The following is a 27,460-nucleotide window of genomic DNA, read 5'->3' as shown; positions in this document are numbered from 1 at the left end:
TTTTTTTGCCAACAACCTTTCAATTGTAAGACAAGAATCATGTTGTCTCTTGGGTAGCCTGATGGCTTCCAGGTCCCTGTCAGATAGGGAAGCCAGGGCCACAGAAAAGCGAATTTGAGGGAGGGCTGGGGTGCTGTTGTGCACTTGTGCCCCTGTGCAGACCTGTAAATCATGATTACTGCATCAGTGGCAGCAGGCAGGGTCAGTCTGAGCAGCTTTCTTGCAAGCAGTGGATAATCCAGATGACCACACAGTGTGATCTCAGCTGCGAGTTTTGCTCAGCTTCAGGTGTCCTGGAAGATGCTGTAGCTGCTGTGAGGGAGCTCTCTGGAAGGAGGACAGGGGACAAAGGCAGAGCCCACTGCCACATGCTGCCACCCACCCCCTTGGGCTGGAGATCTCCCAGAGGGTCTCGTTCCTCCCTGCTGAACAGGTCTGTGTAAGGGGAACTGGGCTGCTTTTCCTTGCTTGAGGCTCTCTGATTCCTAGACTGCAGTCACGATTTAGCTGTTCCCAGCTTAAAAATAAGAATACCTAAAAATCCCTGCATGCTTTTAGTTAATGCTTTTAGTGGCTCTTTGAACGGGGTGGTTTGTGAACAGGGGCATTGCCTCTTGTCAGCCCTCCCCTGAGTGTAGGAGGGAACAGAGGCTCCAGTGTCCTTGGGTCTATGTCCCCCACGGAGCAGCCCTGGGCCTGCCAGGGCCAGAGCAGAGGCCACAGAGCCTGATGTGCTGCCTGGTGCCAGCTGCTGCTCCTGGGGAGGAAGCTGGGGCTCTCTGCAAAGGTGTCCATCCTTCACTCCCTGTTTGTAACCCCTGGCCGGGGGCTGCATTCTGGGCTCTCACTCTGGTAGGTGGCTCAGAGCCTGGGCCAAGCCAGCCCTCACTGGGAGATGCTGTTTGTCCTCTCAGGGCTGAACAGATCTGCAGACCCCAAGGGCTCCACTGCGCTCCCTGGGCGTGGGGAGACAACAGCAGCTGCCTCCTGGTAGTGCTGAACGTGGAGTCTGACTCGCTGTAAGCTCATTAGAGGAAAAAAGCGGCTTTAGAGGACATGATGGATTTGAGCAAAGAGGTTGGGCTGGGGGTGGGGCAATGGGGGGATGGCCAGGGGCAAAGTGGTGCTGCTGAGAAGGGCAGGAGGGATGGGGGTCCCGGGAAGAGTGGCTTCCCCTCATCAGCACTTTGGTTTATCGTGGTGCTGCGCCCCCCATGAAAGCCAGGGGGATCCCCCATCTCTCCTGACTGCCCCCGCCCTGCCCCAAGCCTGCTGCCAGGGAGATGCTGAGGCTCAGCTCTGCTCTGCTCCGCAGACATCGGGCACGGAGGGAGCAGTCCCGGTCCTTCCCAGCCCTGTCACCTTCTCAGAGATGGATCAGAGGTGCAGGAACTGGCCCCGCACCAAAAGCAGAGGTTTCCTGGCCACCTGCAGACCACTCTGCCCGCCCTGGCCGGCGCGGGAAGCTCCCAGCCGCTCTCGTGCATCTCCTTTAAAGGCCTTCTCTCATCGGGCTCGTCCCCGGCAGCTCCGTCTGCCGCAGACGCAGTCGCTGTGCCCTGCGGGGAGGCTCCGCCGCCGGCAGCGAGCGCCGTGCGGGGCCCCAGCACCCCCGGGCCACCGAGTGCCGGCCCCACCGGGTCCCCAGACCCCCTCCCGGGGCTGATGAGGGCCCAACAGAGCTGAATGCCGGGTCCGAGCTGGGTGGCCCCAGCATCTGCCTTCGGCTGCTTGAGAGGAGTTCAGGCAGGTAATGATGTCCCGGGGAGAGCTTGGTCCTGCCGAGTTAGGGGAAAGCGCCCGCTCTGACATCTCAGGGGGTTCCTTATGCTAAACCAGCTGCTTGTCTCGTATCTTTTCCATCTGTAACACAAAGAGAAGCACCGGGTGTCCGTGAGGCTGTGGGAAAGCAGCACCCTGCGGGGTCTGCCCCGGCTGTGACGGATTGAGCACTTTGCAGCAGGGACCAGCCCTCCAGAGCACTCTGATGCTCGCTGGTGCGATGAGTTTGGCTGATCCCTACTGGCTGGAGGAGCCTGAGCCCCTGGGTGGGGATGTCAGCGGCAATTCCCACTGTATAGGTGTGAAATGGGCTGGCTTTGAGAGGTGCCAGGTGCTGCTTTCTACACCTTCAGCAGAGCTGAGCAGGCACTGGGAGCTGGGTGATGGCCCTGCTCGGTGCCGGGGTGGCCTAGACTGAGCTTAGCCAACGCTTTACACGTAAGGCTTCAAGCTCTCTGTCCCCCTAGATCTCTCTTGCATTTCCTGTCCTGGACAAAAAATTCTCTTTCTGTCCCGTATCTGCATGTCTATGGGCACAGCCTGTGAGGAGTCCCCGTGGGACAGACCCTTGTGCACAGGACTTCACCCTGGGCTGGGAGAGGGACTTTGTGTTCTTCCTGCATTTTTCTCTGATTCTTTAAACATTGTAAAACAGCTTAAATGAGTTGTCCAAGCTCCCTTATATTTGGAAATCTTTTATATTTGTCTCTCTGGGAGCTCGGGGATTGTCCTGTCTGCAGCCTGGAGAACAGGGCGTTGTTCTCACTCTGCACTGGGTGCTCCCACTGGTTGCTTGGCTGCAAATCTGCCTTCCCCCATGAAGCTGACCCACATCACAAGCACAAAATGAGGATTGCCCTGGGGGAAGGAAATAGGGGTGGCAAGCAGGAAAGTCCACCCTCAGCATTGTCCAGAAACGAGGCCTGTATTGAATTTCTCATTTGCCTTGCTCCACGCCCGCCCAAATCCCACCAGCCTCCTCCTGAATCACAGGAGCTCCCCACCTCTTTTCCCACAGATGCCTCCACACTAAGCAGAGCAGCTCGAAGCTCCTGCTGGGTGAGAAAATGCTTAAAAAATATAACATTTAGAGGCGTTCTCCATCTGCGCGCAGCTAATGTGGGTCTCTCACGATAGGTGTGCTGGTCCTGGAGCCTCTGCACTTCACAAATGAAGCCACTCAAAGGGACCTTGCTGGGACAGGGGGAGGAGGAGGTGCAGGGACCGGCCCAGGGGTGCCGGCGGCGGCAGTGGCAGAGGACGAGCTGCCGACCCAGCCCGTCACCTCGAAGGTACGTGGTAAAAGCTCACCCAGAGGCTCTCGGGGCGCCAGCAAGGATGGGACAGTGATGGCAGTGCCAGGCAAGGGACACTGAGCATCGTTTTGGCATGGTGGCTCCTTCTGCAGCCACTGCTCTCAGGCTCACCGGGAGGTGAAGGAAAAGCCCTGCTGCAGCTCTTTCCAGAGCCAGAGGTAAAAGTTTGGGGGTTCAAACCCTCTCCCAGTTAGGTGCTGGGCTCCAGCATGAAGCTGCAGAGGGCTCTTTGCACAGCAGCCCTTGTGTCCTCATGCACTGGTGACCTGTTATCCCTGGTGGCCTCCAGCATCAGTGAGCAGGGATGCTACAGAGCTGCCAGACTACCTGGCACCCAGGACAGGATTTTGGGGTGCTAAACCTGTCCCAGTGCACTTTTAGGGGGGCCTGCCATCCCCATGGGGTGTTGTGAGATGGTGCCTGGGCTCTGGGTTTGCTGCGGTGCTGGAAGTGGCTGGCTCACAGTGAGGTCCGCTTGGCAGCCACAGGAAAAATAAAAAAAAAAAAAAGAAAAAAAAAAAAAAAAAGTGCTGAGGCAAAGTACGGCAGTGGCTGGTGACTCATTGCTGGCTGGAAACGGCTCCGGCGGGTCCTCTGTGGGGCTCTGCGGCGGCGGCAGGAGCCGAGGGGGCGGCTCACCCGGGGCAGAGCAGGACCGGGACAGAGCAGGCTATGGAGGGTGCTCGGGAAGGATCCAGGTCCGGAGCAGCCCCATCGAGGGAGCTGGGGGATCCCGGGGGGTGGGATGCTGCCGATGCTTCCTGAGTTTCTTTGGTGTTTACTCGGGATTCCCTCCACAGGGAGCAGCAGGCAGAGCTGTCCGGGCTCCCCACATCTCCGGATGAAGGTAAGGGCAGCCCAGACGGATGGGATGAGAAGTGTGGGCTTTCCACCGCCCCTCCCTGAGCAGCAGGAAGGTGTCCCCTGGCCTGGCAGCACCTTCCTGCAACCCCTTCCAGCCCTAGGAGCCCAACCCCATCCCCTGGATTTGCCTCACCAGCTGTAACCCACCCTCTGCACTGGATCCCTTGCCCTCCTCCCCCTGCCCTGGCCCAGTTCAGCTCCAGCTCCCTTAATCCCACAGGGATATTTTGGGGGATAACTGCCAGCTCACATCCCTTGGGAGCCTGCAGAAGTGCCAGTGGCAGTTTTGGGGGTTTTTCCTGAAGTGGTGTCAGGCTGGGGAGGGGACCCTGCTGCCCAGCTCTCACTACCCACTCTGTCCCCAGGCAGGATGAGCAGTCCCCAGGGACACCCAGGTGGGGTTTCAGCCAGGAGAGAGCAGAGCGTGGAGCAGGTCAGTGAGGTGAGAGGGAGGGGAGGGCAACAGGTGGGGGAACCTTCCCTGCCTGGTTCCTTGGGCTCAGCCAGGCCCCCAGCCTCCCTGTGCTGGTCTTCCTGGGATGCTGAGCAGCACCAGGGAGATGTTTACTCCAACAGCACCTTTGTGCCTCTCAGGAGCCAGGCAGGGCCATGCAGGAGCAGGCTGTGCACCCTGGGGACAGTGACAGGACTAAAGAAGGTGGGTGAGTCCCCATCCCACACCCCAGGTGGGTCCCCTTAGGGGAAGGTTTGAAGTAGCTGGGAATGAGGAACCTGTTCTGATGAGGTTCAGCTTCCTTGGTGGGGACAAGGCAAAGGGGAGACTAAAGCCCCCCTGATGTGGGGGTAAGGGCTGGGATGGTTCCAAAACATGGGCAGGAGTGCAGAGGGAGGAGGGAAGGTCAAGGGAAACCCTCATGTGTGGTCTCTTGTGGCCCACTGCCTTCCTGCAGATGCAGAAAACCTGGAAGAGCTGCTGCTGAATCTCCCCAGCGACCTCTCAGTGCTGGACAGACTCGGCTTGCACAGGTAAGATTGGTGAGCACCTTCATCCCTCTGGGGGCTACAGAACAGGGGGATCCCATGGCACAGCACAACTCAGAGATTGGACTTTCCTCCTTTTCCATTACACAAGAGTTGCTGTCCACACAATGGGCACTTTCCATGGTGGCTGGCACCCCTGGGAGCAGAACAAGGGCATTTTCAGCATGCAGTCCCCATCATGCCTCCATCCCTGACAGCACTTCTCTTTCTGCAGGGTGGCTTTGACAGAGCAGGATCTGGAGGTGAGAGCTGCTGGACTGGGCAAGGGAGACACAAGGACAGACACCTTTGCTGGCTCGCAGCGCCACCACTGTGCCCTGCTCCTTCAGGCACTGCAGTCCCTTGGCAGCCACCTTATAAACCCTGAGATGATTTTGGCATTTGGAGGCAGCTGCATTTCCATGAGTCTGTCCTCTGTGTACCCAGCAATCCCACAAAGTGCTCTGCAGCTGCTGAAGAGTGCGCTTAACCAGGGAGGCAGCAGGAGCTGCGCTAATAAAAATAATTTCCCTGCGAGTGACAGGGTTGAGTCAGGCTCAGCCATCAGCCAGGACCCGCAGTGAGGGCTGGTGTCTGCCTGGCATGTGGTCTTGCCAGGAGGGCTCAACATTTCCATGCGTTATCAGCTGCCTGGGGGACGTCTTCCTGGGCTGGCATCTCATGCCCCTGAACGCAGCAGCCGAAGGGGTACTGGGGCAAGGCAAGTGCTAATTATCTTTAGCACTGCTTCGTTTGGTGGCACACTGGGAGGTTTTTTGTGCCTTGGTGACAGCAGCACATGGCCCTGGTGGCTTCCCTTCTGTCCCATGTCCCACCTCTCACCTCCTTGCCCCACAGGCAGCTTTTGCGCACCTCGCCCTGGCTTTTCGCTGTGATGTGTTCACCCTGCAGCAACGGGTGCAGGTGGAGAAACGGGCACGGGATGCAGCAGAGGAAAACATCCAGGAGGAGCTGGGGCAGTGCCGAGCTGCCCTGGAGGTAGGTGGGCAGCAGCGCAGGGGCTGGCATGTGCTGGGGTCATCCAGCACTCCGAGGGGTTTGGACAACTCAAAGTGCCAGCTCCAGCAGCTCCCTCCTTTCCCTTCCCAGAGGCTGGGCCGATCCTGTGCCAATGCAGGCTGCAAGGAGACGCTGGAGCAGCTGCAGCACAACCTGGCCGTGCTGTCAGCAGCTGTTGAGAGGGCAACCAGTGCGGCGGAGAAGCTGGGGGCTGTACACCAGGTACACGGCTGGAAGTGATGGAGGGTGCTACAGACGGGCTTGGGGAATTGTCCCTGGGCTTGCTGGGGTTTGTTTCTCCTCCTCATGGCGCTGGTCTTGACCTCGTGTTTGCGCTTACCAGGGTGCAAGGGATCCATCTGCCTGCCCTTGGGAGCAGGAAGGGGATGCACCTGCACTCCCTGGGTGGAGGCACCATGGGATGCACAGGGAGGGACTGGCAGAGACCTGGCTCCTTAGGAGACCCTGACCCCCATCCCACCTGGCTCCAGGAGGTCCGGATGAGCCGAGCAGCAGAGGTGATGGTCCAGCACGTGGAGAACCTGAAGAGGCACCACATGCGGGAGCACACAGAACTGGAGGAGATGAAGCGCCTGATCCAGCAAAACTCCCGCAACCGGCAGCTGGCAGAGACCCAGGGTGAGGTGGGCTCTGCCGCTGGGGCCTGGGCAGGGTTTGCACGGAGCAACCCTGCAGGATCTGGTCCCGATCCCCTCTGGGGGGCCAGTGTGACCACAGAGCCAGTGGGTGGTGTGAGTTGAGGACCCACAGTGGGGAACAGCTGATGGGGTGGTGAAGGGAACAGCTGCTGACAGTTGTGAGGGGACAGTGGAACAGCAGATCAGTGTGGGAGCCTGGTGCTGGTGACTGGAGAGCCGTAACCCAGCTGGGAATGCAGGATGGGGGAGGCCATGCACAAAAAGGACTCTGTTCCTGAACACCAAGACCCCACACGTGCCATTGCTGTGCATGGGACCAGGTCCCCCTGTCCAGGGCAGTGGCTGTGCCACACACAGAGCACGTGGCCTGGGACAACTTTCAGTGGCTGGGAGCTTTGTGACCGTCTGTGCATCAGCCCCATCTTAGTGTTGGGGGATGATGTAAGGCAGCTTCTCTTTCCTCCCAGATGATGTGGAGCCACGGCTGAGACCTCACCCCCTGAAGAGAACTTTCCAGCAGGTAACTGGTCCCAGTTTGGGAGTCTCAGAGCCATTGCCTCTCCATGCCCTGCCGCCCTCCCTCAACTGGCTGTCCCCACACACACACTTGTCCCCGAACAATGTCACTGCAGCCAGCTGCTGCTACAGGAAAGATCTGCTGGAAGTGCCAGGGATGAGGCAAAATGTAGGGGCAGCCTCAGAGGGCTGCTGGTAGACAGACAGGGTGCCCAGCAAGCTGGGGGCTGCCTGTGCAAGAGATCTTAGGCAGATCCTTCTTCCATTGCTGGGTCACAGTGCAAAGAGACACAGGCTTGGCTGTTCTTTACCACCAGCTTGAATCCAACACTGATTCCCCTATAGCTCAAGAGGTAGGGGAGGGGGTTAGGCAGCCCCTACTACTGCTTGCAGCAGTAAATGCAGGCACAAACCTCTTGGCTTTGACCTTCCAGCTTCCCCTCTTAGCTCTACTGGGAGCTGGCAGTGTCCCGTGGTGTCCCTTGCCTGTGCTGGGGGGGGTGATGGGGAAGGAGGAGGTGAGAAGCAGCCACACAGTGCTCACCCCTAGCCCCTCTGCTGCAGGGGTCTGCCCGCCGCAGAGTCAGCATCGCCGTCATCCCCAAGCAGCTCTTGGTAAGGATGCGTTCGGTGGGGACAGTCAGGAGCTGTCCCCAGGCTCGGTGCCACTGGGGCTCCACGTCCCCACTGATGCTCCCACCTTCGGTGCTCAGCCAGGTGCCAGCCCTGAGAGCCGAGTGGCCCCAGCAGGTGACCCAGAGCCAGAGGGAGCCCAGTGCTGGCCCAACATCCAGAGGTAACTGTGCCAGGTGGCTGGGCAGCCACCGCCCATGTGGGACAGCACCGACCCCTCTCCGTCCCCAGGAGTGAACTGGAGCCGCAGGGCCAGGACAGCGCTGTGACTGGGAAGCTGGTGGCAGAGGCAGATGGCAGAGGCTCAAGCACAGGGGACGAGGAGCAGGAGCAGCTTGGGCTGACGTGAGCAGCACCCTTTATGTGCCCAGCATCTCTGTGGTCCCCAGGTGGCCAGTGCTTGGGCATGGGGCTGGGGGATTTAGTGGTGGAAGGCTGGGATGTCGCTTGGCTGCCCCCGTGGTGCCTCACTTTTGCCCATACTTTGTGGGTTGCCCATGCCCTCCTCAAGCTTTGTAAAAGGGGCGGTGAGGTTTGGGGCTGAGTTAAACACCCTCCTTGTCCCCAGATGGGGTGGAGGTGGGATTTTCTCACACAGATGACAAGTGTCCCTTGTCACCTTGTTCCCAGGTCCAAGGGGTCTGCAGCAGAGCTGTGGCGTCCATGGCTCTTCTTCCCACAGCACTATTGGGTTTTCTTCTGGCTACTTCTCCTGAGTGTTGCCTTCCTCCTCCTTGTCCGTGTCCTGGAGTTGCAGCGGCTGCAGTCTGCAGCGTCACCCAAGGCCTAGCTGCACTGGCAAGGAGGAGCTGAGAGGCATCTCTGCTCCTCCCCCACATCAAAACCCTAGAATAATAAAATGGGAGGAAAAATGGGGGAATTGTAATGACCAAGTAGGGGTAGGATCTAAGGTGTAGGATCTGTGATAGGATCTAAGGTATGGTTGGTGCCTTCATATAATCATGAAGGGCTCAGGGAGCTGCAGAAGCTATCACTGATGCTGTGAGTTGCAGGTTCTCAGCACATCAAGGGGTGCAGGTGTGCTCCCACACATCCTCTGCTCTGGGAACACCTCGGGCTGCCCACGGCCCTGGGTTTGCTTCAGACCCGCGTCCCTCAGTGCCACCACAAGCCCTCAGTCCTTGCTGTAATTCACGTCTAATGGTCCTTTGCTGCTGCCCGGGGGGCACTGCTGGGGCTGGAAGGTCCGTGATCAGCCTTTCCCACGGCACCACAAAGCGCTCACAAACAGAGGGAGCTGTTTCCGACCGCCGGGGGAAAGCGCTCGCTTTGACACAGACGCCACGTTTCTGTGTCCGCCCCAGCCTCCCGAAACACGGGTGGGTTTCACTGCAGCCGCAGCCAGCAGCTTTGCAGGGACCAGAACAGCCCCGCCGAGCTGCCACGGCGGGGGTTCTGCACCAGGATGAGCAGGAAGGGGCCGGAGAGGCTGCAGAGGGGAGGGATGGAGGGGCTTGCTGTAGCCTCCGGCAGTGCCACGGGTGACTCAGGGTGGCCGGCAAACAACGCCCGTGTGCCAGCTCGCCCCGTGTCCCTGAATCACCGGCCACAGCCTCGTGGCAAGTTGTCTCCGTGCCTCACAGCACGCGAGCCCCTCTCCGTGACCCCCTTCCCAGCACTCAGAAGGGTGGGTTTTCCACCTGCAAACGTCCAGCAGCACCCCGAGGACATCGCCACCAGAAACCCCCAAAAAGCACCGTGAGGACACCAGCAATCTTCGGTGAGCCCGGGGGCTCCCCCGCCCGCCCCAAGGTACCTTCACCCCACCGGGACCACTCCCACCCGGGCGAAATGGAAATATAATCCCAGAAGTTTCCATGCGAGCTGTGCTGGTCGGGGTCCGGAGCTGGCACTGGGTGGGTCCCCCCCGCCCTGGATCCTCCAGTGTCCCTAGCACGCTCCCGGCCGGTTTCTGGCTGCTGGGGGAGCAGCACAGCGCCGTGAAAGTCTTTCTGTTTGCTTGGCGAAAAGTCTGTTTTCTCAGCCTGGAATACAATAAACCCAGCTGGGGTTGCGCTGTGCCGCTCCTCCCGCTGTTCCAAACCTCCCGGCGCAACATCTGCACCGGCACCAAGGAGGGGAGGCCCGGGGGCCACCCCGCTCCCGGCACCGCCCGCCTGGATTCCCCCGGCCGCGGGGGAGGGTCGGGCAGGCGAGGGGAGGAGAGGGGAAGGCCGAGGAGGGGAGGGCAAAGGAGAGGAGGGCCGGGCCGGCCGGCAGCTGCTGCTCGCGGAACCGGAGCTCGTTTCCTGCTCGCTGTCTCCTGGCTGTGCGGTCCCTCCCTACGCCCCAGTCCGTGCCTCAGTTTCCCCCACCCAGGGGCTGTGGAGGTGAGTGGAAGGTGAGGATGGGCAGAGCATCCCTGGGCGTGGGGGGGGTGGGGGGTTGTGTGTCAGGGCTCTGCTGCCCCCCCAACCCCGTGTCCCCCCGCTCGGTGCCAATCCCGACCGCCGGTCCCCTCCGCCCGCCCCACTGAGAGCATCGCTGCATTGTCACGGGGGGACAGAACCGACGGGTGATTCTGCGGGGCTGGGGAGGGCTCAGCTCCCCCGATCCCATGTCCTGCGTGTCCCTGGGACGCTCCGTGGCAAGGTAGAGCTTTTCCTCCGGCTGACCCCTCCCCACAGCCGGGGGCAGCGGCGTCCTCCCTGCTCCATCCTCGCTGCTTTTCCCCTCCAGCTCCTGACCTCTGCTGCCCTCGGGACAGAGGGAAAAGAGAGCAGTCCCTACTTCTTCTCCTCCATTCCCAGAACCACCAGTGCTCCCAGTGATGAGTAGGATGGGGTGGGAAGAGCTTTGCTAAGATCCTTGAGGGATGCTCTGTGCATCATCATGGAGATGTTTTTATCACAGATGTGCTCTGGGGTAAAGGAGAAGCAGGAAGAGGAAAATGATGTGGAGTGTGAAGCCTGGCCGTGACCAGATTTCCTCTTTTTACCAAAATTCAGTTGCAAGAGCCAGGTCTCTCCGTGGGGCGGTGTTGGGCAGGGGGGACAGGCTGAGCAGCAAAAACAGGGGGGCATGTTTGCTCCTCTCCAAGTGTTGTCTGTGCCCAGGGCTCCCCGGAACATGGCCAGGCTGTGGTGTGTGGATCCTCAGCAAAGGGCAATGCAGGTTTGTCCCCTCTCCTCAGCCCTTCTCCCTACAGCTGCATGCTGGGGCCTTGCAAAGCTGGGGTGTGCTCATGCACCCACATCCCTGCCTCAAACCAGAGGAGCTGACAGGGATTTTCCCCTCCCTCCAAGGATTAAAACCCACCCAAACCAAGGCAAGTTTCCACAGCGTTGGCCAGGGTGGTATCCCTGCCCGGGCCCACACCTGGGATGTTTCTCCTGAGCACAAAAACGTTTGTAAGAGCTTCCAGTGCCTTCACCTTTTCCTGACACCCTCCCATCTCAGCTGGTAGTTGAAAGCAAGGGCTTTGGCCAGGCTGTCACAGGAAACCCTCCCTGCCCGCTGGCCTTTCACTGGAAGGGCTCTCCTGGGGACCAGCCCAGTTCGGCAGCCTGGCTTGTGGTGTCCAGATTGGATCCCAAACCCAGAGCAGCCTGGCCATGCTGGGAACCAGCACAGCAGCAGCGAGGCAATCTGCTGGAATCCTTCCAGCTTCCATTAGCTCTGGAGTCCTTTCCCACCCTGCTTCACTGTGCCTGGAAGGCACCACCTTCTCCCAAGAGGCTGCTGCTCCTGCAAGGGCAAGAGGGAGACCATGACCCGCAAGGCAGGATGGGGTGTCCCTGCTCCAGGGGTGCTCTCCATGTGTCTGACCTGGGTGATGTCCCCATAGGCATTTCTGCAGCCAAGCAAAGCCGGCATGAGATGAGTCAGGGCTGGCTACAACCCCCTCTCCTCCCTCCTGCTTGCAGGAGCAGTGTTAAGAGAAGAAATGCAAAAGGCTTTGATGGAAGGAGCAGAGACAGAGGCAGCCTGGTTCAGGCTGTGCTCTCCTCCACTGCCACTGGCCTTTGTGGGCTGAAAGCTGGGGTTTTGCATCAAACCTGCAGGAACTGAGTTTTCCTCGGAGTTTCTGACCTTGCTTGCAGCTCTCAAGGGGGTTTGAGTGTACCAGAGTTCTGGCAGGGTAATCCTTTCTGTAGGAAACTGTGTAACACAAGGCTTGTTGTTCTAGCTCCTCTGAGACTCTGCCAAAGCGTAGGGGCTGGAAAGCCTTCCCGGGCAACATGTTCCCCCTGGCATCATGTCCAGTGGGAATCAAGGCTGGGAGATGGGATTTTTTCAGAGCTGCTGAGGCTGGAGTAGATGCTTCCAGCCTGAGCAGCTGCCTTTGTCCCATCTCCCTGGGGCTGCTGTGTGGTGACCTTGGCAGGTGCCACTGCAGTGACTTGAGCTCCTGGAAGAAAGCCTATCTACACTGCTGCCTGGGCAGCCTCTGTGGTAGAAGGATGGTGGGAGCGCTGCAAACTCTCTGGGGAGGTTTGCAATACTGCCTCAGTTTCCCCAGGCTCATCCTGTCCCGCTGGGAGCACTCAGGGGAAGAGCAGAAATCTGTCCTCAGGTCTCACAGGCCTGTCATGAATGCATAGGCCATGTCCTCTGTCCCCACGCTGCCACTCTGGAGGTGCCAGCCCCTGCTGTGCCCCGCTGGGAGCCTTATCCGATGCCTGCCCAGGGAGGAAGTGGTTAAAATAACCGGATTTCCTGGGTGCGATGCTGGAAGGGAAGGCGACCTGCAGAAGTGATTGGAGGGAAGGTGACCTGCAGAGCTGCTTTGCAAGGCACCTTCTGGCGTCCGGAAAGTCCTGAGTGAGACTGAACTTGAAATCCAGCTAGAGCTCGGTTTTTCCAGCCAATATTTAAGAGCTTAAGTAACTCCTTTCTCCGCACACCCCCAGCCCTCTCCTCCTGAGGGCAGTCGAATTTATTCATGGCACCCTTGTCCCACTGCAGGGGTGGCCGCCACCTTCCGTGTGCCACGATAACACTCAGGAGCGAGAGGGCAAAGAGCGGTGGTTCAAAGGTGGGAGCGCTCTGTCTTCCCGAGCCTTTCCCAGCCCCGGGCCTTGGCCGCAGTGGCCGGAAAAAGCAAAACTTTGTTCCTCGTGCTCGGGCTGGCAAGACAGAGGGCACAGGCTGGTGCTCGGGGCAGTGCTGGGAGTGGGAGACAGACGCAAGGAGAGCTGGTCCCCTGGGAGATGCCAGGGGGTTTGGGGATGCCTAGCGGGAATGTGCTGCACCCCTCCTCCCACGGCTTCAGTGGCATGATGAGGCTGTTTGTAGGGTGATTTGACTTCTATTTGATTTCCTCGCCGGTGCTTCCTCTGTGCTAATTGTTTCCACCCACCCTAGGGGTGGTAGAAGGGGAGGTGGAGGAAAAGGTCACCCGACTCCAGCTGCAGAAGCCAAGTTGGTGAGATGGATCCAACCCTGCTCCCTCCGGCCCCAGGGCTGGTCTTGCTAGTTTTCGAAGCAGCTGTGTGGCTGATTCCTAAAGCCAGGAGATCCCTCCCATCCCCCTAGTGAGGCCAAGAGGCTGCAGAGGAAGGAAGCGGTATCTTTGCTCCAAAACAACTCGCTCTGCTCTTGGCTGTTGCAGGTACCTGCTGCATAGAGGAAGCCACTTACTGCTGCAGCCCTCCCCATCCCCTCTCCTGACGCCACCGCGGCAGGGTGACACCGGGGCTCTCTGGGTGCAGCATCCAGGGACGGTTCCATCAGCTGCTGCTACAAAGTGCCAATTTTGTCAGTGTCATCGCCACCCAACACACCTGCAGCTGGGAAACCCAGCACTGAGACACCAGGTGTGGTATGGGATGCACTTGGGGGTGGGGATCCAGGAGGGTCCCCTCCCTGCTGACCTTGGCTGTCCCTCTGCCAGCCTTCTGGGTGACACAGGATGAGTGTGCCGGCCAATGAGCTGGGCAACCCGGCCCATGCCATCTTTGAGAGGTTCCTGCGTGCTGGGGAGTGCCGAGAGGTGCTGGGCTGCTTCGCAGAGCTATGTCAGCAGCTGGGGCTGCAGGGCAGCGGGCTACAGCTATACCATGGCCTCAAGGCTGCCCTCAACTACTGGAATGCCAAGGCCCTGTGGAGCAAGCTGGATAAGAAAGCTGGGCACAAGGACTATGACCAAGGCACAGCCTGTGCTGGCACCAAGGTACCCGTGATGTGGGGTGAGGGGTTTGAGTGTCTCCCTGCCCTGTGTCCTTGTCTCCAGGGAGAGAACATCCCCCAGGACACTCTAGTTCTCACCCCAGGAGGATGCAGGATGTGCCAGATGGGAGGTTGGTGGAGTTCTATGGGACAGGATGTTAATTAGCACTGCTCAGATCCTCATGGCATGATGCCAGCACAGTGCCACCCAGCCAGCAGTGTCCTTCCTCCTCCCAGCTGCCACTCGCTGTGGACATCCCATGGCAGGGCTGAGGGAGCTGTCAAGTCCTTTCTGGGAGACAGGAGCATCCCAAGTAGGATGTCCCCATGGGACATGTTCCCTGTCCCACAGATGATGGCTTTTTTGTCCCTGTTGTCTCAGCCCTGTGCAGAAGCTGTCAGGAGACCAAACCCATGTCAGGGCTGCAGCAGACCCTCACCTTGTCTCATCCAGTGCTTTAATTGCTGCCATTGTCCTGTGTGAAGGCAAGGTTCAGGGGGTGGGGGGGCACCCCGGTTTGCAGGGAGAATCAGGCAGAAAAGTGGAATACTGAGGAGGGCCAGATCCATGCCCTGCAAGCGGGGAGGTGCTGCCTTTGGGAGTGCTGGGGGGTTCACCCAGACCGTGCTCTGGGGCTGCCCACCCCCTCCACTGCTGTTCTGTGCTGTGGCAGTGCCTGGTGGTGGGCGCTGGCCCCTGTGGGCTGCGGGAGGCCATTGAGCTGGCGCTGCTGGGTGCCCGCGTGGTGCTGCTGGAGAAACGCGACTCCTTCTCCCGCAACAACGTCCTGCACCTCTGGCCCTTCACCATCCATGACCTGCGGGCACTGGGTGCCAAGAAGTTCTACGGGCGCTTCTGCACTGGCACACTGGACCATATCAGTGAGTTCCAGGGGGACCAGGCTCCGGGGTCCCTGACTGTGGGGAGTCCAGGGATGCAGCCCTGAGCACCTCTCTCCCCTCCCAGGTATCCGGCAGCTCCAGCTGATCCTGCTGAAGGTCGCTTTGCTCCTAGGGGTGGAGGTGCACATCAATGTGAGGTTCGAGGGCCTTGCTCCCCCCACGGGCAAGGCAGGTACGGTATCTCTGCAGGGTGGGTGGCATTCCTGGGGACAAGGACAGGGCTGTGGGTGGCCACTCTGAGCCCCTCAAGCCCTCTGCTAGCCCAGGGCATGTCATTTTGGGGGGCATGAGGTGCAGCCCTTTTCGTGCTCCCTGGGACCAGCACATCTGTGACCACCCCTCTCCCTGCAGGTGGCTGGCAGGCTGTGCTGCAGCCCAGTTCCTCTCCGCTCACCCACTATGAATTTGACGTACTCATCTCAGCTGGCGGTGGCAAATTTGTCCCTGAAGGTGACAACAGGAGTCCCTGCAGCCCCAGGGCCAATATAGGGGGCTGGGTGGGGGCTCATGCCTCTGCCCCCCTGCAGGGTTCAAGCGGAAGGAGACGCGTGGGAAGTTGGCCATTGGCATCACCACCAACTTCATCAACCGCCACAGCCGGGCTGAGGTGGAGGTGGCTGAGATCAGTGGCGTGGCCCGAATCTACAACCAGAAGTTCTTCCAGAACCTGTACAACAAAACGGGTCAGTGGTCCCGTGGTCCCAACCCCTGTGTGTGGGGCGTTGGGAACTCCTGCCCCCTCCTGGGGGAGCTGGGGGCTCAGCCCCAGGATGTCCCCAGTAATGGGGTGCATGTCTCCACATGGTACCCCACTGCAGGGGACATTTGGTGTCTGAGCCCAGTGCTGGGGCACCCTGTGTCCCGCCCTGGCTCAGCCCCTTCCCTGTCAGCAGGCATTGACCTGGAAAACATCGTATACTACAAGGATGAAACTCACTATTTCGTCATGACGGCCAAGAAGCAGAGCCTGCTCAAGAAAGGGGTCATCCTCCAGGTGAGAAGGCAGGATCTGGCCCTGGGATCTCACAGCAATGAACAATTGAAAGCTTTGAAAGTGGGATGCAAGTTGTGAATGCTGGTTTGACTGGACACCCCTGGGGTGGTAGGGGCTGTAGCAGCTGTTGCCTGTTTTGCAGGAAAAATCCTTCCAGGGTACTGAGAGTGCAGTGGCACAGCTGCACCCTAGAGCTGGCTGCTCTCAGGCTGAGGGACAAACATCACCTCCCACATCCCAGTCAGCTTCACCCCATCCCCACAGGACAAAGCAGACATTGAGAGCCTCCTGTCCCCAGAGAATGTGAACCGGGACGCCCTCCTTAGCTATGCCAAAGAAGCTGCCAACTTCTCCACCAACTACTGCCTGCCCGAGCTGGAGTTTGCCCTCAACCATCGGGACCTGCCGGATGTTGACATGTTCGACTTCACCTGCATGACACGTTCAGAGAATGCAGCGCTGGTGCGGGAGCACAACGGGAGCCGTCTGCTCATGGGGCTGGTGGGCGACTGCTTGGTGGAGGTGAGAGTTTCCCCTGCAGCACCACCTCATGCCCCCATTCCCCTCTCCCTGCAAAATGCATTGGTTGCAATATATTTCCCCTCTGTAAGTGCTTCTCATCCCAATTGCCCAGTGCCCCCCATCCTTGGGCAGGCTTCCAGTAGTGGCATGTTTTGGGGAGGTTATCCCCTTCTCCAGCCCTGCTGGAGATGTGGGGTTGGCTCAGGATGGAGGAGTAGCCCAGCCCCTCCCCAGACACAGCTGTGCTGGCTGGGAAGGAGACGGCCACCCATCTTCTCCGTGTGCGTCCTGCTGCCGCTCCCTCTTTCATCCCCGGCCAAGCCTGGCAGCTCCCAGCCTCCTCCCAGCTGCCCCGACCAGCCATGCAACTCCAGCTCCAGCTCTGCCTTTCCCTTCGCAGCCCTTCTGGCCACTGGGCACCGGGGTGGCCAGGGGCTTCCTTGCCGCCTTCGACGCAGCATGGATGGTGCGGCGGTGGGCGGCTGGGACACCCCCGCTGGAGGTGCTGGCTGAAAGGTGAGTGTCCCCATTCTGCTGGGCTGGGTCTGGAGCACCTGAGGATAGTAGCAGTGACACCAGCCTTGTCCCTTGCACCCAGGGAGAGCATCTACCAGCACCTTTCGCAGACATCCCCAGACAACACCAACAAGAACATCAGTCAGTACAGCATCGACCCGGCCACGCGCTACTCCAACATCAACTTGCAGGCCATCAAAGCCAGCCAGGTACCTGGCCAGGTCCTGCCATGGGACAGCCAGCCAGCCCAGCCTCCCTGGCTGTCAGGGTGATGTTAATTTACCCTGTCCCCTGTCCCCAGGGGGTGTGAGACTGACACTATTAATCCCCAGGACACTGAATGCTTTGCCCATTGTGGATGGCAGAGCGGTCTGGGGAGTGGTGTGGGGGTGTCCAGGTGTCCCTCTTGCCAGGGCCAGCTCCCTTCATGGTGTCATTGGCTCTGTACAGGTAGTGACCCACCACTGGTATGTCCCCATGGGCAGGTCAAGGACCTTTACCTCGTGGGTATGGCGGAGGTGGACCACAAGAGCAAGAGTGACAACCGGCTCAGCATTGGTAGGAGCAACCAGTCCTGCCCCATTCCTTCCCCCCCTCCCCCTCCATTGCCCTGATTTTCCTCCCCATTCTTGTTTATTGTGCCCTGGCCTGTGTCCAGCAGGCTGTCCTGGTGACACCAATGGTTTCTATCCCCTCTACTTGTGGCCCACGTGGGGACACAATCCCCCTCTGCCTTCTCTGAAGGTTCTGCCTTCTTTGCTCCTCCAACCTGCATTGATGCTGAGCTATGAAATATTGACAAATGCTTTATCAACATTTATTGAGACTTGCAGGGATGGTTGTGGGGGGACAGGGGGTGTCTCAGGTTGCTCCCATGGGATCCCTTCCCTGTCAAAGCACAGATGCTGTGGCAGGAGGTGGACTGGGGTGGGGGGTGTCCCCTGTCTCTGCCTCCCTAGCAGCCCCTGGAGCTGTCTGTGAAGAGCTGCTGAGCTGGTGCCAGGCCAGCACTGCTGGATACCCTGGCGTGGCCGTGACCAACTTCAGCACCTCCTGGACCAGTGGCTTGGCCCTCTGCGCCCTCATCCACCGCTTCCGTCCAGACCTGGTGTGAGTGCCTTGGAGCCCCGGGAACCCTCCACCCTGCAGAGCCCACCCTGATGGCAGCCATGTCTCCCCACAGGGACTTTGACTCTGTGGATCCCCAGGATGCTGTTCAGACCCACCAGGTTATGCTGGACATAGCAGAGCAGGAGCTGGGCATCCAGCCTGTCCTCTCCAGTGCTGAGATGGCCACCATGACAGGGCCTGACCATCTGGACCTCATCACCTACCTCAGCCACTTCTATCAAGTTTTCAGGAACTCTCCAGGTGTGAGATTTTGGGAGGATTTGTCCCATCCTGAGCCGCACTGGGGCTGGCTGGGTGCTCTCCTCTTTGTTGGGTGGATCCCACCAAAATGGCCATGCCCTGTGCAGAGGTGGAGGTCAGCAAGAAGCCACTGTCTCCCCATCACACTCGAGGGGCTATCCTCTTCCTCAGCAAGCTGCAGAAGAGCCGGAACCTGGCACACAAACGTGCCCAGGTGAGGTACCCTCACCCAAACCCTCATGCCACACCAAAACCCTGTCCCACTCCTCACCCTAACCACCCCCTTTGGATTTGCAGAACAATGCCCAGAAGGACACTGAGGCCAAGAGGAGCTGCAGGGACGCTGAGGTGGGTCTGCCTCAGGTGCCCCAAGGGGGGCTCTGCTGGGGTGTAGCTGTCCTGGGGGGAAGAGTGTGGGGCTGACCCTCCCCTCGGGTCACTTGTAGCAGGACACGGGGCTGGATGGAGACACTCCGGACAGTGCCCACGAGGTGCCACAAACCAGCATGATGGACTCAGGGCAGGTTGGTCCTCGTGTCACCTTGGGATGGAGGGTCCAGCTCAGAGCAGCTGGGCACCAGGGGAGCGCCAAGGGCTGGCAGAGCCAAGCCAAGGGCTGGGACCAGGGCTGCACAAGCGAACGCCTACAGGTTCCCAGCTCCTCCCTGCCTGTTTCCTGACCCAACTGGTTTTCTGGAGCCAAGACTTGCCGCTCCCTCACCCATCTGAAGCACCCAGACTCAGCGCTGCGAGAGGGGCAAAGCCCTGCCCCGTGCCCCCATGGCTGCTGGCACAGCCACAGGGTGCCAGGCCCCCGGTGCCACCCCAGCCTGTCCTTTCCCCCCGCAGCCTCCGAGGGAGAGGACGGGGGAGAACAGTGATGCCTGCTACATCTGTGGCCGCCGTGTCTACATCCTGGAGCGAGCCAGCGCTGAGGGACACTTCTTCCACCGCGGCTGCTTCCAGTGCCAGCGCTGCGGGGCCACCCTGCGCCTGGGCGACTATGCCTTCAACGAGGAGGATGGTGAGGCAGCTTTTGGGGAGAGGGAATGCTTGGGGCACGACTTCTCCACCTTGCAGGTTGTCACATGAGCTCGCCCCCCCTTCGCCCAGGTCATTTTTACTGCTCGCTGCACTACCCCAATCCACCCAGCACGGACCTGCCCCGGGATGAGGCTTCAGCACTGCTTGATGGGGTAAATCACCCTAAATCCCTGTAGGTGATGGAGGAGGGGGATGGTTGGGTGTGGCCCTGTGCTGCATCACCCCTCTGCTCTGGCTCTGTTGTAGAATGTTGATGCTGCTGCCCACCCACCCTCAGATGCTGGATGCTTGTGTGTGTCCCCCATGGAGTGGGCACCCAGTCCACTTCAGCCCACTCCAGCAGCCCCACAGGCAGGGGAAGAGCCTGGGGAAATTGAGGACACTGCAGATGTTGGTGACATGGAGGAGCAGGAGCTGCTGGCACAGCCTGGGGGGGATGTGAGGGAAGAGGAGGTTCCCAGAGTGGAGCCCCAAGAGACAGCAGAGGAGGGTGAGGAGAGTGGGGGCAGGAGGAAGATCATCCTTACACCACTGGAGAAGCTCAGTCTATCCACGCTGAACCTCACTGGTGAAGCAGAGCCCGAGCCTCCACTGAAGCCAGATCGTCTGCATCTCCAAGCAGCACCTGAGGCCCTCCCTGCCCTGTGGCAAGGACAAGGTACCTGGAAGGAGGAGGAGGAGAAAATTGACATGGAGAAAGGTGGGTGGTACAAACTGGAGTCTCCAGATGAGCAGAGCTCTCAGTCACTCCAGGACCCTTTTGTATCCCACCTCTTGCTCATGAGGAACCAGCCTGAAACAGCTCTTTTCTTGGGCAGATTTGGAAGAGAGTGACAGTGAGGAGGAGGAGAAAGAGGAAGAGGAAGGCACAGGTCTTGGCATCATGAAAGAGCTGGTGAGGATTTTTCCCAAGTGATGGTGGCACCACCAGCACAGGAGTAGCTGGAGCTCTTGCTCCTCTCTCAGAGGCATTGGGCTCAGCTGTGGTGCCAAGGCAGGAGGTGCCTGGTGCAGGGACTGACCCCCTTGCCATGCCACCATCCTTTCACAGTACCCAGACCCCAGGGAAGAGGAGAAATACCCCACCTGGAAGCGCACATTGGCCCGCCGGGCCAGGGAATCCCAGATGAAGAGGTTCTGCAGAGCCCAGGTAACCCACAGGGGAGAGCCAGGCCCCCAGCGTGGTACTGTACCCTGTTCCCTCCATCCCGCTGCTGGTGGCCACATGCTGGCAGGTGCTGGCCTGCAGGTGAGTGCTGCCCTTCTCTTACAGGCCATCCAGAGGCGACTGGAGGAGATTGAAGTGACTTTCCGGGAACTGGAGCAGCAGGGCATCAAGTTGGAGAAGTTACTCCGGGATGAGAATGGTAAGACCAGGGTGGACAGAGCACTGTGACCCTGCAGTGGGGGTCTGCATCCTGCTCACCACTCCCCTGTCCTGCAGAGAGCCCGGCTGACCAGCAGACACAGTGGACAAACCAGCTGCTGTATCTGGTCCAGAAGAAGAACAATCTGATGACAGAGGAGTCGGACCTCATGATTGCGTAAGGCTTGGGGGACGCTCCCTGGTTGGTGTGGGGGGCTCAGCTCACCCCAGTCCCCTGTGAACCCAGTATCCAGCACACCCTTTTCCTTCCCACAGGGTGCAGGAACTGAAGTTGGAGGAGCAGCAGTGCCAGCTTGATGAGAAGCTCCGGAGTTACATGAACAAGGAGGGTGAGTGCCAGCACATGCTAGGGAGAGGATCCCTTTGCATGGTGAGGGGAGCAGGTATGGGCTTGTGGCCTTCCCAGCTCAGCTCTGGCCCCCTGCACCCACAGATACCCTGAAGACAGCTGAGGATGAGAAAGCTGAGCAGGAGATCCTGAAGCAGCTGGTGGAGGTGGTGAATAAGCGGAATGTCCTCATCCAGTTGCAGGAGGAGAAGCGGCTCAGCGAGCTGCGGGCTTGATCCACACAGCCCCAGAGCCAGTGGATCCTCCCCGGGGGACAAGCAGAGTGTGTGTGTGTGTGAGTCTTGGGCTCAGCATTACTCTGAGCTACCTCTGGAGGTGGCGATGCCCCAGCTGCCCACAGCTGCCAGCTGCTGCCACAGCAATTCCAGCTCCCTGCTTGCCAAAGTCTGTCATGGAGGGGCCAGACCTGATGGTGGATGCCTACATGAGGAGACACCAAGAAGCACTCAGCTTTGGGGTGCTGAGAGGGTGTTCCTGTGCGTGGCTGGATTGCCTTTGCCTTGTGCTTGTTGCAAAACCAGACTCACAGGGGAGTGCAGAAGTGGGCTGTGGTGGCTCCCAGCAGCAAGGAGGTGACTGGCCACCAAAGGCAGGCCACAGGGCAGATGCCATATGTGCAGGGGCACCTTCCGGAATGGTCCCTTGAAACCACCCTGGGACATCCTTCCCAGCTGAGGGCATCCATCCCAGCCTGTCCATCTCAAGGGACATCTGGCTGTACAAGCTGGAGCCCGTGACAGACAGACTGGGCTGATCCAGCTGCTCTGCACCACTGCTTGTGGATACCACATCCACGCTGTTCCCAGATTCTGCAGGAAACCAGGGTCAGAACCCTACCATGAACCCCTTGGGCCAGGGAAGGATTTTTTGTCCAGTAGTTCCTAAGGAATTGTGCTCAGGGCCAGCACTCTAAAACAGAGGACAAGGGACACCAGGGGCCTATGCCCTCCTTGCCCCTTTGGGATTTCTTCTGCTTGGTGATGCCACACTGGCTTTTGCACAGACATCAGACACCCCTGGAGTCCCTGGCTGTTGCAAGGTGGCCTCTGTGGCCAAATGGTGCCCATGGCAGCCCCAGATGTATTGGGATGGGGGTCCCAGGTGTAGCTTCCCCTGTTAGCAGCACCACCCTGTGCTCAGCCCTCATCCTGCCATTCCCCTCAGCACCTCCTCCAGCCCTGCCTGTGTTTGCACCAGCCCTACAATTCTGCTGCAAACCCCCTCCCTTCAAATAAAGCCCCCCTGACCCCATGCCAAAGGTTAAAATATCGCCTTTATTTTCCATCAGTCAGGACTGGTTGCCAGAACAGCCACAAGTGTAAACTTTGAGGCCACCCCAGGCAAGGGGAGCCCGAGCATCTCAAAGCCTTCCAGCTAGGCCAGTGGGTCCCTCCGTGTATAAAAGAGTGTATTTAAAAAGACAGCAATAAAAATCTGCCTCCATCATGGTTCTCACAGGGGTCAATGCAATAAATCAGCCCCAAAAATCTTAATTTCACCCAGAAGCAGATGTCAAACCTGCACTACTGCACTGGCTGCAGTGCTGCTCACTTAAAACCTGAAGTCAGCTAAAAACAAGGATGAAAAAGGGGACATGGTGGGGCCAAGGGGACATAGTGGAACACCCACGGCCTCAGCTCAGCCTTCACTGGGACGCTCCTGCAGGGCCCGCAGTGCCATCCGCATCTGGTCCTTGGTGCCGTGCAGTATCTTCACCTCCATGGTGTGAAACAGGTGGAGACCAGTGGCAAGGATGAGGACACCAAGGGCAAGGAAGGCCAGCAGGCAGAAGGAGAGCTTGGGGAAGGGTTGCTGTGCACCCAGTCCAGCCAGTGTGCCCAGCACAGCTGCAGCCTGGAGCAGGAGCAGCAGCAGGGCCAGCACGGCCATCCTGCCCCAGGAGTAGCGCTGCCGCTGCGCTGCCTGCAGCCCCATGCCCACCTCTGTCTGTGCCTCTGTCACCACGTCTGCCAGTGCCAGGTCTGTGGGGACAGGGGCTCTCAGCAGGGTGGGACTCCCCATATACCATCCCTATACCCTCCCCATACCACCCCAATACCCTTCTCCCCATCCCCACAGCTCTGCAGCGCTCCACAAGCAGCACCACAACATCCCCAAAGCGCTCCACCCAACTCCACCAGTCCATCCATCAGCCCCCCAGCACATAGTGGATGCTGGCAGCAGCCCCCCGACTTACCAGCTGTGCCGAGGGTGGCACCCACAGGCCGTCCCTGCCTCTGGATGTGCAGTGTTGCCATCACGGCTTCATGGTCTGAGAAGGGGATACCCATGCCTGGGGCTGGCCCTGTGGTGGTCTTCAGCTCTTCACACTTCACTGTGAAGCTGGAGATGGCCTGGGTGAGGGGACAAGGGGTCACATCAGTGCTTCATCCCCACCACTCAGGGCTGGTGGGCAAATGCTCCCCGTTACCTTGTAGAGGATGTAGTCAATGCGGATGCCCAGCGGGAAGGGCAGCAGCTCTGACTTGTCAGTGAAGCAGTTGTCAGGGACAAGGGTGCAGCCATTCTTACAGCCCTGAGACAAGAGCCTGTGTGGGTCGGGGACTCTTGGTGTGCCTGGGACCTCACTCAGCCCCTCAGCTCACCTCAAAGCGTGTGGCCTCAGCAAAGGCATCCTGCAGTCCCGTCCAGCCGCGCAGCAGCCGGATTCCCACATCTTCGGGGTGCATGTTCAGGTCCCCTCCCAGCAGCACCACGTCTGCTGCCTTTGAGGTGTGTCTGTGGGGACAGGGGTGGCTGTTCTGCCCTGCGCCAGACTGGAGTGATGGGACCTGCCCAGTGCTCCTCCACCTTATTCCTGACTGGGACTGGTGCAAATGGGAGCTCTCTGCAGTGCAAGCCCCAGGGGCAGGGGTGACCACACACATGCTGGGGACCTGCAGGGAGACACCCCGCAGCTGCTCACCGGATGAACTGTGCCAGCTCCCAGGCCTGCACCAGGCGGTGGGGCAGGTAGGCATCCTTGTCCCGGCAGTACTCAGCGTGCAGCTGGAGAGAGAGGGAAAGGAAAGGGGATGTGATCCCCATGCTGACACCTGCCCTGCTCCCAGACCCCCTGCAAACCCCCCAAACTTCTCCAAACAGTCCCTGCCAACGCCTCTGTCTTTATGTCACCCCCACCGAGGAGAGCTTGGGATGCTCACCCCAATTCACAACCAGATTATGGGTCCCTGCCCTGAGCAATATTTTATTAAATCAGTGAATAGTCCAGGGCAGAGAGCAATGGCTAAAGCAAGGGGACAGTAAAAGAGGGGTATGGCCACTCATTCCCCTCCTCCCCATTGCTCCCCCCATGCTGGGCTCTTCCCTGGGATGCTCACATGGGTGACGTAGACGTTGAAGATGATCCCTGAGATCTTCATTATGACAAGACCGACAGACTTGCCGCAGAACCAGTCCCCGTGTTGGAGCTGCCCAAGGGGAAGAAGGACACGTCAGGGCTCCTGAGGCTGTGGGGATGGACACCATGGTGCCACATGCGCCCCCTCACTAACCATGTAGGGGTACCCATTCAGTGAGTACTGGTAGAGGAGCGTGTCCAGAATAGGGAACCTGGAGAAGATGCAGAGGCCACTGCCAATCACCCCACTGTGGGAGGGAAAAAGCACAGTGAGGAGATGTGGTTCCCAAAACCTCTGCTTCCCCCTAGCCCTGAGCCAGGAGGACTCCCCAGACCCCAGTGTGCTCCTGTGAGCATCCCACTGCCCAGACATGGGGTTGTCCACTGCGACAGAGGTGACCTAAAGGACCTGCAGTGGTCTCTGCAAGGGATAAACCCCAAGGACTTAGCACAGCACTGGCACTGCCCCACAGACAGCCCCAAGGGGCTCACTTGCCCTTCTCACCTGCGGAAGTAATGGGAGAAGGGGTAAGAGCCTGCTAGTTTAACCTTCAGGCCACTGTAGTCCTGTTCACTCCACACCTGCAGAACAGTGGGATAGAGAATAGTCACGGTCATCTCCCAGGCTGGGAATGGGTGCAGCTGGCTCACAAACTGCCCTCACCTCCTGGAGCAGCACCAGGTCGAAGTGCTCCTGGCGCAGCGTGTCCCCTATGAGCCGGACGCGCTCCTGCCGCCGCTTGCTCAGGTAGCGGATGGCCCTGCCAGACAGGGGTGACAGTCAAAGCCTGGTGGGGACAGAGTGATGGGGGCTCTTGGGGCCCACTGTGACCCGAAACGAGGTAGAGAAAGAGGGCTCCAGTACCAGTAGAAGCAGGATGCAGATGGAAGACAGGAAGGGGAAAGGGCCATGTGAGGACATGGGGACAAGAGGGATATTTGGGGGACAGCTTCTCCCGCCTGCAGAACTGAGGCAGCTCATTCTTTGCTTGGGGTGCAAATGAGGGGTTTTTCTGGGGCTAACAAACACAGAGCAGACAGTAAGCATCATCCAGCCAAGCACCTCACAACCGTTTGGGGCTGGGAGAGTGGTGTGACCCCAAAATGAAGGTGCTCTCCCAGTGTGGTGCCCCCATCTCCACCCACAAATCCTGGCATGGACCTGGTCAAGGCTGGACTCACCAGCAGTTGAGGTCGAAGATCCGGAGGCGCAGGGTGGGCTCTCCCTCCATCACTTGTTGGGGCTTTGTGGGGGTCAGCGGGCAGCACCGGGCAGAGGGGGGACCTGCAGGGAGTGGGCTGGAGCGACAGCCCCCAGGAGCTAGTGCAGGCTGCAGGACAGAGCCAAGGAGCCAGGCTGGGAAGACGGAAGGGCTGAGTCAAGGCAAAGGGCAGTCAGGAAGGAAGGAAGGAAGGAAGGAAGAGTGCTCAGGGTGCCCGAGGTCTTTCCCCTCCTTTCCTGCATGCAAGGACCACCCCGAATCCTAAACAGCCCCCATACAGGGATCCATGTACCCAAACCACCCATGTGACCCTACATCCAGTGGGTGGGGACACCGAAGGGCCAGGAATGGGGTACAGGGCTCAACCACTCTGCCTGTCAGTGAGCTGCGTTCCAGGATGGACTTTCAAGCTGGTTTCAAAGTGGAGCTGCGAGGCATGGCCATGGGACACCGTCACACACCTCCCCACTCGGGAAGCCCAGGGTTCCTTTCCAGGACTCCAAACCCCGGCGGAGCTAGCAGCTCCGGAGCAGCCCTAGAGCTCCGCCAGCTCCGCTTCTCCCCTGCCAGACCCCGTGAGATTATCCAGTTTCCGGTTTAGAAGCTAAAAAGAGCAAGCCCGCAGTTCCAGAATGCCGGTGCGGGCAGGCGAGCTCTGCCTGCCCCGGCGGGATTGCCGAGCGGCTCATCCCGTTCCTGAGGCGCACTAATTAATTAATGCCGGCGGCTTCTACCAAGTCCTGAGACCCCAAGGGCGCTCCCCGAAGGATGCGGCGGGGACGGCAGCGGGACAAGGAGCGGGACAGCGGCAACAGGTGGAGCGGGGATAGGAGCGGGGCAAGCAGGGGAGAGGCGAAACAGGAGCGGGGAAACAGGAGAGTGGGGAAACAACAGGGGAGCGGACACAGGAGCCGGGCAAGCGGGGGAGCGGGGAAACAGGAGCGGGGAAACGGGAGCATCGGAGCTGCAGGGGGAGCGAGGCTGCAAGGAGAACGGGGCCGGCAGCGGGGAAGCGGAGGAGCGGAGTAATGGGAGCATCGGAGCTGCGGGAGGAGAGGAGCCGGCAGCGGGGAAAACGGAGGAGTGGGGCTGCAGGGGGAGCGGAGTTGCAGGCGGAGCGGGGCCGGGAGTCGCGGGGCGAGAAACGATCGGCGGGGCCGGGAGCGATCAGCGGGGCCGGGAGCGAACCTGCAGCGGGCCGGCAGCGGCGCGGGGCCGCGGGACTACGCGTCCCGGCAGGCAGCGGAGCGGAGCGGAAGGGGCAGGACCGGGGCCGGGGCAGGACCGGGAAATGGGGCCGGGAAGGGTGGAGGGGCTGCGGCAGGGTGTAGTGGGTGTAACGGGGCGCGCCGGAGGTGCGGGAGGAACAGAGGGGTACGGGCACACGGGGTATGAGTGCCGGGGCACCGCCAGCAGGGCTTGGAGGGGTGGTGGGGAGTGGTGGGACACACCAGCTCTCTGCCACCCTGTGGGCGCCTAAAAGGTGTTCCTCAACCCGGCGATGCTGCGGGGAAGCACAGGGAAGCATCTGCCGTGGCCAACCCAACCTCTCCCATGCAAACCCTGCAGCAGTGATAATGACGAGACCGACAGACTTAACGCAGAACCCCGTGCTGGAGCTGCCCAAGAGGAAGGACGGGTTAGGGCTCCTGAGGCTCTGTGGGGATGGACACCATGGTGCCACGTGCCCCCCAGCCCACTGACCATATAGGGTTCTCTAGTACCCTACTCTTGCAGCCTAGAGCAAAACACAGTTGGATGCAGCATCCTGGTACCCAGAATTTGGATCCCAGGAGAAGCATTAGCCAACCAAGGGGTTACATGGGACATGGCAGCTCTCTCTTTCTTGTTGAAGAAAATCCCAATAAATAAAATATGAACTTCAGA

At 59.7% G+C, this 27,460-nt stretch overlaps 3 protein-coding genes and 1 long non-coding RNA gene across 21 annotated transcripts; 3 read left to right on the top strand and 1 right to left on the bottom strand.

Annotated features, from left to right (window-relative positions):
* The first annotated feature begins 1,178 nt into the window (after positions 1–1,178).
* LOC107214793 (lymphoid-restricted membrane protein-like) lies at positions 1,179–8,646 on the top strand. Of its 9 annotated transcripts, none has more exons than XM_033519977.1 (15): positions 1,179–1,750; positions 2,920–3,074; positions 3,899–3,945; positions 4,328–4,404; positions 4,557–4,620; positions 4,874–4,949; positions 5,179–5,206; positions 5,802–5,942; positions 6,054–6,185; positions 6,455–6,602; positions 7,090–7,142; positions 7,703–7,753; positions 7,852–7,934; positions 8,003–8,116; positions 8,402–8,646. In XM_033519977.1, exons 2-15 carry the CDS (start codon positions 2,953–2,955, stop codon positions 8,559–8,561), a joined length of 1,296 nt encoding a protein of 431 aa, XP_033375868.1. In that variant the 5' UTR covers positions 1,179–1,750; positions 2,920–2,952; the 3' UTR covers positions 8,562–8,646. The 9 variants fall into 9 exon arrangements, 8 of the variants coding, with proteins under 8 accessions (XP_033375868.1, XP_033375867.1, XP_033375869.1 ...); XM_033519975.1 differs by lacking the exon at positions 1,179–1,750 and adding an exon at positions 1,764–2,841; XM_033519981.1 differs by lacking the exons at positions 1,179–1,750; positions 2,920–3,074 and adding an exon at positions 3,659–3,796.
* A 1,335-nt stretch (positions 8,647–9,981) lies between these two features.
* On the top strand, positions 9,982–22,432 carry MICAL1 (microtubule associated monooxygenase, calponin and LIM domain containing 1). Of its 6 annotated transcripts, none has more exons than XM_015650446.3 (26): positions 9,982–10,122; positions 13,347–13,551; positions 13,629–13,907; positions 14,578–14,785; positions 14,871–14,978; positions 15,158–15,256; positions 15,334–15,489; positions 15,700–15,800; positions 16,065–16,322; positions 16,723–16,838; positions 16,921–17,047; positions 17,324–17,396; positions 17,798–17,948; positions 18,022–18,209; positions 18,317–18,423; positions 18,507–18,557; positions 18,656–18,733; positions 19,059–19,233; positions 19,323–19,405; positions 19,500–19,953; positions 20,072–20,148; positions 20,305–20,403; positions 20,527–20,620; positions 20,698–20,797; positions 20,896–20,969; positions 21,074–22,432. In XM_015650446.3, exons 3-26 carry the CDS (start codon positions 13,647–13,649, stop codon positions 21,202–21,204), a joined length of 3,369 nt encoding a protein of 1,122 aa, XP_015505932.1. In that variant the 5' UTR covers positions 9,982–10,122; positions 13,347–13,551; positions 13,629–13,646; the 3' UTR covers positions 21,205–22,432. The 6 variants fall into 6 exon arrangements, with proteins under 6 accessions (XP_015505932.1, XP_015505934.1, XP_015505933.1 ...); XM_015650448.3 differs by having other exon boundaries at positions 9,982–10,133; positions 17,801–17,948; XM_015650447.3 differs by having other exon boundaries at positions 9,982–10,133; positions 18,659–18,733.
* Positions 22,245–26,823, bottom strand: SMPD2 (sphingomyelin phosphodiesterase 2). 4 transcript variants are annotated; one of them, XM_033519983.1, is made up of 11 exons: positions 26,762–26,823; positions 25,533–25,707; positions 25,015–25,111; positions 24,856–24,932; positions 24,505–24,598; positions 24,331–24,420; positions 23,916–23,998; positions 23,596–23,728; positions 23,421–23,525; positions 23,187–23,343; positions 22,245–22,971 (listed from the first exon to the last, which is right to left on the bottom strand). In XM_033519983.1, the coding sequence occupies exons 2-11, from the start codon at positions 25,580–25,582 to the stop codon at positions 22,628–22,630; spliced, it is 1,230 nt and encodes a 409-aa protein (XP_033375874.1). In that variant the 5' UTR covers positions 25,583–25,707; positions 26,762–26,823; the 3' UTR covers positions 22,245–22,627. The 4 variants fall into 4 exon arrangements, with proteins under 4 accessions (XP_033375874.1, XP_033375875.1, XP_015505979.1 ...); XM_033519984.1 differs by having other exon boundaries at positions 25,533–25,724; positions 26,762–26,777; XM_015650493.2 differs by lacking the exon at positions 26,762–26,823 and adding an exon at positions 26,035–26,112.
* On the top strand, positions 26,273–27,458 carry LOC107214806. Of its 2 annotated transcripts, none has more exons than XR_004500310.1 (2): positions 26,273–26,388; positions 27,143–27,458. It is a non-coding gene; the product is annotated as an uncharacterized LOC107214806 (long non-coding RNA). The 2 variants fall into 2 exon arrangements; XR_001525017.2 differs by having other exon boundaries at positions 27,089–27,458.
* The last annotated feature ends 2 nt before the right edge of the window (positions 27,459–27,460 follow it).

Source organism: Parus major, chromosome 26 (genome assembly GCF_001522545.3).
Source record: "Parus major isolate Abel chromosome 26, Parus_major1.1, whole genome shotgun sequence".
Classification (NCBI taxonomy): Eukaryota; Metazoa; Chordata; class Aves; order Passeriformes; family Paridae; genus Parus; species Parus major.
Note: the sequence above shows the minus strand (reverse complement) of the source record. Positions and strands in the feature narration are given on the sequence as shown.

Coding starts and splice junctions, on each gene's coding strand:
- LOC107214793 (XM_033519975.1), top strand. CDS start 2,443: ATGAGTTGTCCAAGCTCCCTTATATTTGGAAATCTTTTATATTTGTCT. Junction 7,754..7,851: donor TCATCCCCAAGCAGCTCTTG/GTAAGGATGCGT, acceptor TTCGGTGCTCAG/CCAGGTGCCAGCCCTGAGAG. Junction 7,935..8,002: donor TGCTGGCCCAACATCCAGAG/GTAACTGTGCCA, acceptor CTCCGTCCCCAG/GAGTGAACTGGAGCCGCAGG.
- MICAL1 (XM_015650446.3), top strand. CDS start 13,647: ATGAGTGTGCCGGCCAATGAGCTGGGCAACCCGGCCCATGCCATCTTT. Junction 18,734..19,058: donor GCATGATGGACTCAGGGCAG/GTTGGTCCTCGT, acceptor TTCCCCCCGCAG/CCTCCGAGGGAGAGGACGGG. Junction 20,621..20,697: donor GTTACTCCGGGATGAGAATG/GTAAGACCAGGG, acceptor CCTGTCCTGCAG/AGAGCCCGGCTGACCAGCAG.
- SMPD2 (XM_033519983.1), bottom strand. CDS start 25,582: ATGGAGGGAGAGCCCACCCTGCGCCTCCGGATCTTCGACCTCAACTGC. Junction 24,933..25,014: donor ACCTGGTGCTGCTCCAGGAG/GTGAGGGCAGTT, acceptor ACTGTTCTGCAG/GTGTGGAGTGAACAGGACTA. Junction 24,421..24,504: donor TGAATGGGTACCCCTACATG/GTTAGTGAGGGG, acceptor CCCCTTGGGCAG/CTCCAACACGGGGACTGGTT.